This window comes from Dermatophagoides pteronyssinus, unplaced genomic scaffold (genome assembly GCF_027571235.1).
Source record: "Dermatophagoides pteronyssinus isolate colony J.1.1.1.1 unplaced genomic scaffold, Derpt_VIB-CSIC_2022.12 sq0022, whole genome shotgun sequence".
Classification (NCBI taxonomy): Eukaryota; Metazoa; Arthropoda; class Arachnida; order Sarcoptiformes; family Pyroglyphidae; genus Dermatophagoides; species Dermatophagoides pteronyssinus.
This window is the reverse complement of record NW_027461546.1, coordinates 283,205-296,013: the sequence shown is the minus strand read 5'-3', so window position 1 is coordinate 296,013 and position 12,809 is coordinate 283,205. Positions and strand designations below refer to the sequence as shown.

The 12,809-nt window shown below is 27.1% G+C and overlaps 2 protein-coding genes and 1 long non-coding RNA gene across 3 annotated transcripts; 1 reads left to right on the top strand and 2 right to left on the bottom strand.

Moving 5' to 3' along the window:
* Positions 1 to 581: 581 nt before the first annotated feature.
* On the bottom strand, positions 582 to 2,595 carry LOC113794016 (uncharacterized). Its single transcript, XM_075823031.1, has 3 exons — positions 2,476 to 2,595; positions 1,583 to 2,405; positions 582 to 1,491 (listed from the first exon to the last, which is right to left on the bottom strand). The coding sequence occupies exon 3, from the start codon at positions 1,361 to 1,363 to the stop codon at positions 800 to 802; it is 564 nt and encodes a 187-aa protein (XP_075679146.1). The 5' UTR covers positions 1,364 to 1,491; positions 1,583 to 2,405; positions 2,476 to 2,595; the 3' UTR covers positions 582 to 799.
* Positions 2,370 to 3,024, top strand: LOC142645783 (uncharacterized). The gene is made up of 2 exons (XR_012846843.1): positions 2,370 to 2,477; positions 2,552 to 3,024. It is a non-coding gene; the product is annotated as an uncharacterized LOC142645783 (long non-coding RNA).
* Positions 2,916 to 11,675, bottom strand: LOC113799787 (uncharacterized). The gene is made up of 6 exons (XM_075823024.1): positions 11,062 to 11,675; positions 6,102 to 6,805; positions 4,306 to 6,022; positions 4,002 to 4,233; positions 3,635 to 3,927; positions 2,916 to 3,572 (listed from the first exon to the last, which is right to left on the bottom strand). The coding sequence occupies exons 1-6, from the start codon at positions 11,336 to 11,338 to the stop codon at positions 3,031 to 3,033; spliced, it is 3,765 nt and encodes a 1,254-aa protein (XP_075679139.1). The 5' UTR covers positions 11,339 to 11,675; the 3' UTR covers positions 2,916 to 3,030.
* Between the last annotated feature and the right edge of the window lie 1,134 nt (positions 11,676 to 12,809).

The window sequence follows — 12,809 nt, the reverse complement described above, 5'->3', positions numbered from 1 at the left end:
TAAAAATAAATTTTAATTTTTTTTTATTCTGCCAAAAAAAAGAAATCTCATCATCATGTTATTCAATAATAATAATCATTTACAGACCATTTTGTTTGCCATTTTTTTCATTTTTATTCATTTATCATTAATTTTATCATTTGAACTTTTTATTATAACCAATGTTGATGTTAGTGGTAATGGGCTACGTTTTAATCCAGAATTACATAGTAATGATGGTGTGCAAAATTCAAAAATACCATCATCATCCAGTATTTCTTATTCGTTTCCTATTCAACATCATCGACCATCAATCCATAATGATGAATATTATCGTAGTGATGGATATTCTTGGAATCCAATTTCACGATATTCTGGTTCATGGTTAAATAATATTATCAAACAATTATATCAACGAAAACAACGATTAGATTATGATGGTAATTATGTTGATGATAAGAAGCTTATGATGATGACAACAACGGAAAAACTAAAATTGTCGACAAACAGCACTGAATCATTACAGATTTATCGTCATGGTAATCGAATCTATTCAAAATGGCGTAATATTAATATTCAAAATTAAGAATAACAAAAAAAGATTGATAAAAATAATCGTAATTTATTTCTTTTTAAAATCATTTTAAAATTCGTAATTTAAAAATAGTAGTATTGTAATTGATTGGCATAAGTTATATATTGTAAAGTTTTTTTTTGTTTTGATAAACATCTTTATAATCAAATCAATAATAATAACAACAATAATGTATAGAAGAATAATCTTTCTTTCTTTATAACGATAAAAATAAAATAAAATATATCAAACTTCAATAATAGAACCTGTATTGATCATTGAAGATGGTGTTGTTGAACTATTAGTAGTTTCAATGATTGGTATCGATGATAAATGATCAACATTTGATAAAAGTTTATCAAAATGTTGTTTTAATTCATCAAATTTTTGACAAACTAATGCAATACGACCTTGTAATTCATGTGGTATATCAACATCAAGACCATTACGAAAACGTTCTTGTAATTCTAAAAATGGTATCTCTTCAATTATCAGTCGTTGATGTAATGATTGAATTTGTTGTTGATCTTCATCCGAAAATAAATGTGGACAAAATTTATGTTTTCGTTGAAACCATTCCATTTTACCGGTAATCATACGCAAACAATCAGTTGCATCAGCAATTGATGCTTCAGCATCTTGATGATGTATTGAACATTTATGATATTTAATTATATCGATTAATGATATATTTTTTGTTAATAATGTTGATGGTTCCATTGTTTGTTGTTGTTGTTCATCAGTAGGACTTGGTAATGTATCCGATGATTCTGATGGACTTGAATCATATGTTCGATCAAAATGAGACATGATTTTTTTTCAAAGATTAATATTTTGGATAAAAACGAAATACAAAAAATTCAAATTCAACAATGATGAGTTGGCAAACACAGAAACAAAAACAAAAAAAAAACTATTCAGTGTCAGTTGAACTTTGGCTGTATTAAAGTGATGAAAAAACATTGAAAAATAATAATTATTATTAACGAAAACAAAAAAAAAAAACAAAAGTCATCAAAAAGATAATACCATTGCCAAAAAATAAATGAAAAGTTTCGTATGAATCTATAGAAAATCCCCCTCTTCATCAAAAAAAAACCGAATGTGAATGAGAATTAAATTCTTGTATTTTAATCTTGATAGAAATTTTCCTTTTTTTATTCTTGTTGTTGTTGAATTAATTCAAAAAACAAAACACTTGTATTATTATCATCGTTGTCATCGTCATTGAAAATTATCACGATTCATGTGCGCTATATTCCAATTTTTTGTTTTCCACTTTTACTTTTGGGTTTTTGTTTGTGAATTTCAATGTCGCTTGTTATTTGATAGCTTTTCGAAAAAAAAAATTTAACATTCATACAAAAGAATATAGTGGTAAAAAAACTGTTGTTGTTGTTGTCGATGTTGTTGATGTTTACAGATGCTAAACAAAAACAAAACAAAAAAAGAAAGAAAAAAATTCCTTTCAGCCGTTTGCCAAAATTGATGTAAAGAATTGAATGTCAGAAACGAAAATAACCAAAATGTAAATTCAGTATTTTTGAGGCAATGTTTTTTCGTTTTGAATGTTTTCGATGTGTGCATGTGCAGAAATGATTGTTGTTGTTGGTGGTGGTGGCTAATGATGAAAACATTACCAAACAATTTAAACTTGACAGAATTATCTTAGATTCAAACGACACAAACTGACTGGATGAGCATATGACTCAATAATGATGATGATGATGATAACTGGAAAAACCCGAAAAAAAATCATAATCTTATCAAGTGATCATGATGAAAGATTAAAAGTTTCTTCTTTTTCTACGGTTGAATTTAAGCCAAAATTCATTTCATTTCAATTAAAAATCTAATTGCGAAATTAACAAACAAAAGAAATTAAATTTTATTATTTGTTTTACTATGTACTTGTAAATTACCTGTGCGTATCAATTCAGTTCAGTTTATTTTTGTTTTAATTTCATTTCATTATCAAATTTTTCGTTGCTGTTCTAGAGTTTTCTGGATTCATTAGAAACAAATACAAAGAATATTACGTCAACAACCTAATAGAATTTTGTTTGTGCCCATATAAACAAACAAACACTCTGGACCATTTATATCATTTAATGTCCATCTACATTGTTGTTGTTGTTGTTTAATTTGCTAATAATGATGATCATTAACAAAATACAAAAAAAAAACATAAACAAACATCACAGACCGTAATAATCAAAATAAATCGAACTGGCTAAAAATGTCAATGTGAAAAACATTTATTTTTGGACTATATAATTTTTCGAAAATAACAAATGGAAAAAGTCTTGCCATCTGATGGATTTTTTTCGAAAATATTTTCAAATTTTTCAATTGCGCGAAATTCAAATTGATGCAAATTTTATTAAAATTATCAATATAAATAATGGATTTTCGAAGGGAAAAAAATGGCAAATGTCTTAAATACAAATTTACATATGCAAAAAAATAAATATTGATTATGCAGGTGATGATTCCATCAATTGATCAACATTATCGATCCAAGGATAATCATCGGGACATTTTTGACATGTTTTAAAAAATCTTGAACCAATTTTTTCACCATTTTGAAATCGTACATGACATATATTTGGTATAAGACATTCTGTTACTTGATTATGTTTTATATCATTATTATTATTATTTTGTTTTGTTGATTGACATTGCCATGGTTCAAATTGATCTAAACGATCTAATTTAATTGGATTCTGTATCCATTGTAATAATTGCCAATTTGTAACAAAATAAACATCACCCATTTTTAATACTTCATCAATAAAACGTAAAAAACCGGCTTTATGATGACCAGTTGTAAACCAATTACTTTGATAGAATAAACCGAATGGTGCACGATTTGTATCATAATGTCGACGAAAATTTGTCATTATTAAATCGAAAACACCTTTTTCATCCGATGGTGATGTACAACTATTAACCATTGTACAACGTCCACCACCACCCATTAAATCATGCCACATGATTAATCCAATTTCCCAAAGACCTATAGATAATAATCAATAAGATTTGATCAATGTTGTTTCCATTTTCAATTTACATACTTACCAGGATATGAACGTGTTGGACATGGTGTTATCATACAATCATGTTGTATACCAAAATCTAATGTATATGGCCAATATGGTGGTGAATTATCAAATATTGATATTGATGAATCATAAGTCATATTGGCATCCATTAACATTTGAAATTGTTCATCACCACCTAATTGTAAAAATGGTGCACGCATACCACGAATTTCATTGCGTGGTATTCCTGCAAAACGATGTAATATTTCACGTTGACCAGCAATTTCTCTGTACCATTGTTTTGTTGAAAATTTTTCACCATATCCATGTCTGATAATGAAATTTGATTATTATTATTTTTTTTTTTTTTTGAAATCAAAATTCAATTCTTACGAAAAACTTACGTTATCGAATGTGATGCAATTTCATGTCCATGTGCATATAATGTTTGTACTTTACCATAATCAGTCCATTCATGTGAAACAAAAAATGATCCTTTTATTGGACAACCATTTGGATTTGTACGTTTTGTTTTCGGATCAAATATTTCTTGATATAATGGAAAATTTACATCATTAACAGCATCATCAAATGTTAACAAAATCATTTGTGGTATTTCTTTACGTTTTAAGCCGACTGTAAACATATATTTAAAAATTCTGTCAATAAAGTTTATCAGAAGAAAAAACCAAACAAAAAAAAACTTACATGGTGGTTTAACATCAGGACAAAAACATTTCGGTAATCGACAATTAAGTTTTGGATCACATTGTTGTTGTGAATGTTTTTGATTATTATCATTTGATGATGATGGTGGTGGTAGCACATAATTTATTGATTCTTTTATCAATGAATAATTTTTTCCCACCATTAATGATTTAATCGTTGTCGATGTTGTCGATGATGATAATGGTAATGGATTTGAACTTGATGTCAACAATGAATCACCATTACCAATCACTATTATTGGCAATGATTTATTTAGATTACCAACATTTGTGAACAAATTTCGTTGAAATATTGGTGTTGATGTTTTTTTCGAACGTAATGGACGTCCATAATGATCATAACGTGATGATGATTCATATTGATTATTATCGAATAATGGTGATATTGTTGTTGTTGGTCGAATACGTTTTTCATTAATTTGACTAGCTGATTGCATTGATGTTGATGGTGATGATAAATTATTATTATAATTTTTCAATAAAAAATCATCCGTATGAATTGTAAATACTTCCATATTGTTTTTTGGGGGATAAATTTTACTGCTGCTGCTATTATTTACATCGACAATCGAAAATTGTTCGGTTATTATTGGTAATGAATTTGATGATGATGATGATCTAGATTTGGCAAATGATAATCTATCATTTTTCAATGATTTCATCATTGAATCATCACGATATGAATAGAATATTATTTGTGAATTTTTTCCATCATTATTACTCAATGATTTTGATTGTTGCTGTTGACTAATATTCATTGGATATGATAAACTTGGTAGCAGATAACGTCGTCGTTGTTGTTGTTGTTGATCGTTCGTTTGATTAGGATCAAAATTTCTCAATGATGATGATGATGATTTACCACGACGAAAAATATGTAATAATGAATCCTGATTAAATTGATTCGTTGCTGGTGGTGGCGATTTTTGTTGATTTTTTAACGATGATGTTCGTAATGAATCAAATGCATTAATTTTATTATTCAATTCATATGATGAATCATCATTCGTTGTCGTTGTTGTACGATATTTTGAAAGTCCATTATGATAATTATTGTTATTATTAAATTGTGATTGCGGAAATTTCAATGAAAATTCATCATTAAATTTCCATAAATCTCTTTTATTTAGATAATCATCATTATCATTAGCACTGAATGTTATCGTACCATGATCTATCAATGATGAATGATGGTGATGATGGCTATTATTATTTCGTTTGATTTGTTTCATCATCATCAAAACTGGATCCGGTTGTTCAATATCATTACTGTTATCATCATTTTTATCTAAAACCAGATTTTGTCTTCTGGAAGAAGAATCTTCTTTTGTTTGTGGATCATTATTATTATTATTATTTTGTTGATGAACGGCTGATGATAATTCTGTTTCAAAATCTTTCAATTGTTTTTTAACAATTTTCAAACGTGGGAGTAGATGTTCCGGATAACGTTTTTCATTTTCATTTTTTACTTTCAATTTTTCATCATCATCATCATCATTATTATCATCACCAAAATCATTATTATCATCATCAACATCATCATCATCTCCAAAGATGACATCACCATCATCAAATTTAACATTTTTATTGCTGATTAATGCTGTTTTGGTAATATTTTGATCATTTCTGTTCGTTACATCATCATTCAATTCATTGTTTTTATCAATCATTTTATTAATGTGTTTTACACGATTCTAAAGTATTTTTTTTTGTTTCATTGAAAAAAAACCAAATTAATAATATTGTATTTTCTTTGAAAAGAAGAAAACTTACTTGTTGTTCCGGTCGTAAATCTTTCATCGATTGATGATTGATAAATGAATTTTTTCGTTCAAATAATGAATATAAACCATTGGGATCATGTCGACCACCATCATTATCATTAAAAATTTTACCATCAGTATCAATAAACGATGCAATTGATTCATCCGAATCTGGATTATCAATATTATTATTATTATCATAATTAAAATTCATTTTTAAAGATTGATTTTTCCTGCCATCATCGTTGATTGTTTTATTCAAATCAATTAACATATTTTTAAATCCAACATTATTATCATTTTCAAACATTGACAATAACATCATATCAATATTACAATCAACATTTTGTGGCCAATCACATGTTTGTAATTCGGTAGAAAAATAAAGACCACCAGTACATTGTTCATGTAATGGATCACCAAATACACAAACAAAATAACGTGAACAATCATTTTTATCAGCAAAATAACCAAATTGTTCAGGACATATAAATATGATTGATGATGATGATGATGGTTTGATGGTTGTCGTCGTTGGTAAATTTGATTCGGTCGTCGTTGTTGTTAAAGGTGTACGTTTATCATCATCATTACTAATGATTGTTAGATAATAATTACGTCGATCATCGATATTGTTTTTTGTTTTCAATGATAAATCATCAATCAATCGATTTCCATTTCGATGATGATAATCATATGGATAATCGGTTAAATCTATAAGACGAAAGAGAAAAAAAAAGAGGAAATCGAGATTTAATCGCGATTGTTTTTATATTTTACCGGATTCGAAATCAAATTTCGATTTTTTTTAAAATTTAAAATTTAGATTCAATGAATGTTTTGCTTTTGTTTTTTCTGTTTTCGATCATCATCATCATAAATATTTATTTATTAAATTTTTTTTTTTTTTGATTTTGATTACAAATAATTGACACTAATTACTTTGAAAACAAAAACATTAAAAAACAATATCGATACAATCGATATTTTTGAAAAAATCGATTATTTATAATCAAACTAACAATAGAAAGTCTTAAAAAAATCTTAATCGTCGATTATGAAATCAAAATGAAAAAAAAAGAGAAAAACCGATTTCGATCCAGATGTTTTTTGGTTTTTCATTTCATTGATTCAGATGATCAACCTGCTGCCGCCTACAACAAATTTCAAAACCCGAAAAAAAATTTAAAATTTTACAATCCAATTTCGAATTTTAATGGTCTGGGTGAAAAATTCTTCAAGCAGACGAACAACAAAACATTTTTTATCATCAAATTGGAAGAAAATTTAATGATGGCCAAGATGTGGAGAACGAAAGAAAAGATGATTCAATCGTTTTCTGAAAAAAAAACAAATCTGCCACGAGCTGCTGCTGCTGCTGCTACGGCAAAACAAGATTACAATCCCATTTTATATATCCACCATCCATTGTTATTGTCGATAATAATAATGATGATTAAAGATAACCAACTCTAACCACCGACTTTTTTTTTGAAGAAAAAACCGATTGAATTGTTATATGAAGAAATTGGATTTGATCTATATTTTTTGAAAAAAAAATTTTCAATTGTAAAAATTTAAAGTAAGTTTTTCCTTTTCTATTATTGTTTTGATCTAAAAATATTTTCGAAATTTTCATTTTCTATAGTGGATGTTTTTTTTCTGCTTTTATCAATGAAAAAAAAACTACAACTGGCGAATAATTCTGATTGGTGATTTATTTGAAATCATTAACTTTATTTGTTATTGAATTGAATTGAATGGATGAAAAAAAAGACAAAATTGAATTGAAACATAATGATAATGATGTTCGACATAACTAAACTAAACTAAACTAAACTGGTGCTTTACCTTGCCAATGGGTTAATGATGTTTGTTAACATGTATGTTTTTCATTCATTCATTCATTGTTTGCCCAATTTTGTTCAATTTCAAAGATTGATTACCGTCCATTTTCATTGAAGATAATGATTCGGGTAATATTCGGATAACAAAAAACAAACAAAAAAAAAAAACCCAAAAACCAGGTTGATTTTGAACTGAAAAAAGAAAATTCCCTAAAAAATTTTATCCATAATCCATAATCATTATTAATTGATCAAACACGATTTGAAAAAAAATGTGAAAAAAAAACTTTTGATCATCTTCATCGTCATTATCATTTGTTGGATTAAATTTGGATTTTGAACAACAAAACAAAAATATCAAAAATAGAAACAAAAATTGGAAACAAAACAAAACAAAAATGAAAACAAAACAAGGAAGAAAAAATGCAAATGTTATGTTATGACCATCATCATCATCATCGTCGGAAACAATTGAAAGATTTTTTTCGTTGAAAAAAAAGAAACATGAAAAATATTATTTGCCTATGGACAATGGTCATCATCATCATTATTATTATCCGAACAGGACAAACAAACAAAACAGTGAATTAATCGAATTTATGGAAGAAAAAAAAATGCCAAAAATCGAATCAAAACAGACATTGTTTTTTTTTTCTTTATTTGATCAACGAAAAAAGCAATTCGCCCATAACAAAATATAGGGGAGAAAAATGACTCCGGAAGATTTTTCAATTCAAAAATGTTTTAAAGTTTTGAAAAAAAAATTTTGACGACAATCATCATCATCGGATGATGATGATGATCAGAATTTTGCATGTTTCTTGCGTGTGTCAAACATTTTTTTTACATAAAAACAGGATGTTTTTTTTAAAAAAAAAAACAAGAAAAAATTTTATTAGATCCACCTGAGTATGCCGCATCAAAAATTTATCGTAAAGATGCCGTGCATAATTAGTATATTATGGACAAAACAAAAAAGATTCGGACATTACCATTGTTTTCTGTGTGTATGAAGGTTAGTTTTGTGAATAAAATAATGATAATGGAAATGAAAAAAAAAAATTAATTAATTACGACAGCTAATCATTATCATCATCCTCATCATGAAAATGCCTGTGACACTCATGCATCATTCACACACTCACACATTACACATACTTGAAGACAAATGTCATCATCATCATAATAATAACAATAACCATTATCAAAAAGCATACTCAAGATGTATGGAAAGGAACATCTGCTATGCACACAAAAACAATGGAAAAGAATGAGAGAGAGAGAGAGAGAGAGAGAGAAAAATTGGTTCAAATCATTATCATCTCCCCGGTCAAGTGAATGAATGAATGAAAGATTTTGAAACATCATCTATTGCCATTGTCCAAAGATAAAAAGGTGTAGATAATTTTTTTCATTATAAGATAAGGTCAATTTCATTTTCAATTTTTATTTGGATGCCGACTATGTCTAAAATAAACAAATAACAAATTATAACACACAGGTCGACTAAATTTTATTAATTTAGTAAAATGTTTGATCTTATCATAGTCAGTCAGTTTTTTTGTATCACAGTCATCAGTCATTGTTTTGTCCATATTGTCCGTGGTAAAAAAATTAACATTTTTTTGCTTTGTTTTGTTTGATTTTGATTGAAAAAAAGCCAAAAGGGTTACTATAGTTGAATTATTTTCAATAGTGGAAAAACATTTGACCATTGAAATTCCATTGAAAAAATTATGTAAATTCTTGTTTGTCGTTTATTTCAATCATCACTGTCTTGACCAAATACTCATCAACATCAAGCATCAAAGATTATCATCAACATTATTAAAATGTGGCAACCGATAACACAAACAAACAAACAAATTAAAATTCAGCTTTTTGTATGTAAATTTTCTTTTGTTTTGTTGTTGTTCAACAAACAACAACAACAACAACAAATAATAATCATTATCATGATAATCATCATAACAAGATATTTTTTTTCTATTATTTCGACCTGGACAAACAAACAAACAAGCTGCAACGAATTGAATATTTTTTCGGTAAAGATTTTTTTTTTCAACAAACAAACAGCAAAAAAAAAAATTACAGTAGTCAAAATGAATATTTATCTTTGTTTTGTTTGGCAGAAAATTGAATTAAATTTTCTTTCAGAAATAATCCGAAAAAAATTCAAATTTTTTGAAATAAAAAACAAAATTCGTGAAAAATTTTACCTTTATATGATGGTATCAATCGCTTAGTAGTGATTTTGACTTGTTGTTGCGCATCATTTTCGATTATCAACAAGTCATATAATGATGATGGTGGTCAAATTAGATGGATCATTATAAATCCAAAAATCGAAAAAGAAAATAACAAAAACATCTCGGATACCGAAACTAATTATCAAGCATGCTTGTTTTTCGTTGTTTCCTTCGAAAAACATTCAATTCAATTCAATGTTTTTTTTTTTAAACAAAAACGAAATCGGTGTAAATGATATCGATCATTAAATGATAATGATGGTATCGTGCATTTCAACAACAACAAACCGAATAAAACAAAACAAAAAATGATTCTCATTAAACAACAATCTTTTTATCCAATGTTTGTGATCCACATTTATATATTTAATATTATGGTCATGGTCGACAGGTATGATGATTATAATAAAAGGATCTATTTTCATTTTCAATGGAAAAAAGTGTGTTTCATTTTCGTTCGTTCGTTTTCAAAAAAAAAAAAAAAAAAATGATAATAACCGAAAATGATGGTCGGAACAAAAAAAAAAGATGATATCGAAAATAAATCAAAGCTACTGGTGTTTTGTTTTGTTTTTCTTGGGCAAAAATCACGAATTTGTATTTATATAATGTAACCTATATTATGATGTTTTTCAAGTCTTCTTTAAGATTTTTTGTATTTTTTTTTCATTTAAAAAAATTTCTATCCTGTCCTGTCATATGGTTCATTTAAGGAATTTTTTCTTTCGCTTGTCAGAAAAAAATCAGTGCCGAATAGACAGTGTTAAGAAAAAGTGTTAAAGAAAAAAAATCAAATTTCGATCAGAAAAAATGAATGTATAATGAGATTAAGATGAATGATTTTTGAAAGTAAAACAAAAAAAAAAAAACTTACTTGAATGTTGTTGTTGAGATCTGTCATCATTATTACTATTGACAAATGATTGTGATTGCGGTGATGTTGTTATCGTTGAATATCGATTAATAAATCTTTGTATCGATTGATTTGATAATTTGGATTTTAATGCCAATGAACAATGTTGATGATGATGATGATTAAATGTAATGAAAAACAGTATATAAAATAATAATGATAATAATTTATAATTATAATTATAACACCAACACAACCACCACCAACAATTATTTTGTTTTGATAAAATTATCATCATTTTTTTTGCATTGATGTTAAGAAAATCATTTAGTAAAAAACTGATCGATTTGACCAATTCCAGTGCATCATGCTGAATGGTTAAGTTACAAATTCAAAATGAACAATGATGGGCGCCAAAAATGAATGAATGAAAATCATAAATAAATGAAGAGAAAGAAAAAGTGAAAACACGCCAAAGAGAAAGATGGAGAGAAAGAGAGAAAAAAACTGAAATCCGCATCTAACTGTGTTGTTCTCTCTCTCTCTCTCTCTCCTAGAGATTTATCCAGATTATTCGATTCAAGTTTCTTTTTAAATCTCAGTTTTTTTTGTTGATCAATGATGACATCGTACAAATGCATATTGCAGCGTGCGTAAATAAAATTTATTATTATTAATGATGACATCGTCGGTTTACCGTTAATCATATACAATGATTAATTAATCAAATAACAATGAATTTTTCTGTTTTCTTAAATGAAAATGAAAGTATACAGAATTAATTTGTTGTTTTTTGGCGAGAAAATTCTCCATTCAATCAACCGACAAAGATTTGATTTCAAAATCAACAGATAATCAAATTTTTTTTCATGTGAAAATTCAAATGAGGATGACATTCACGAATTGCTAAATTTGCAAAAATAAAAATTCCAATGAAAATTTATTGCCTGTGAATGGCTCATCTCCAATGATGATTATATCGAAGAAATGATGAAAAAAGAAGAAAGAAATCATCATAACAATAACAATTAATTGTGACAGCGGTTTTTTTCACATTCAAACTTTGTTTTCTGTTTTGTTTTGTTTAGTTTTCACTTTATAATTATCACCTATTGATATGATGACATAACATTGATACAGTCAGAGTCATGATGATGATGATGAACAGAAAAACAAAAACAACAACAACGAAAATCAGCCATCAAACATGATGTGGCTATTGTGTTTTGTTTTTTTATTTCATGTTTAACTTTGAAAATAATAATAATAACGAAACAAGATTATCATGTGAAAAAACTGAACTGAAGAAAAATTCAAAATTTGATCCATATGGATACAATAAGACAATTTTAACAACAACAACAATGATGATTATGATCTAAATAAAGATGTTTTTCGTTTTTCCAAAGATTCTCGATTCAACTAAATTATATAAATCAAACTCACACACACACACACAAACGGCACCGGTTTGTGATAATGATCAAAATGTTGATGGTAGTTGTGGTGTTTGATGTGAACGAAAATTTTTTTAATTCTATCTTTTCATTTGAAAAAAAGAGGAAAAATAATGGCTTTATTTTGTTTTGTTTCAAAATGATCTAATTTTTTCGTTTGAAAATCCTAATAATAATAATGATCATCATCGTGATGTGGTCAGTAAGAATAAAAAAAACTGAATCATATCATCATTAATGATGATATGATGATAATGACCGGTAATGATCACCTGTATCGATTTTTTCCTATGATGCGAATAATGATCCATT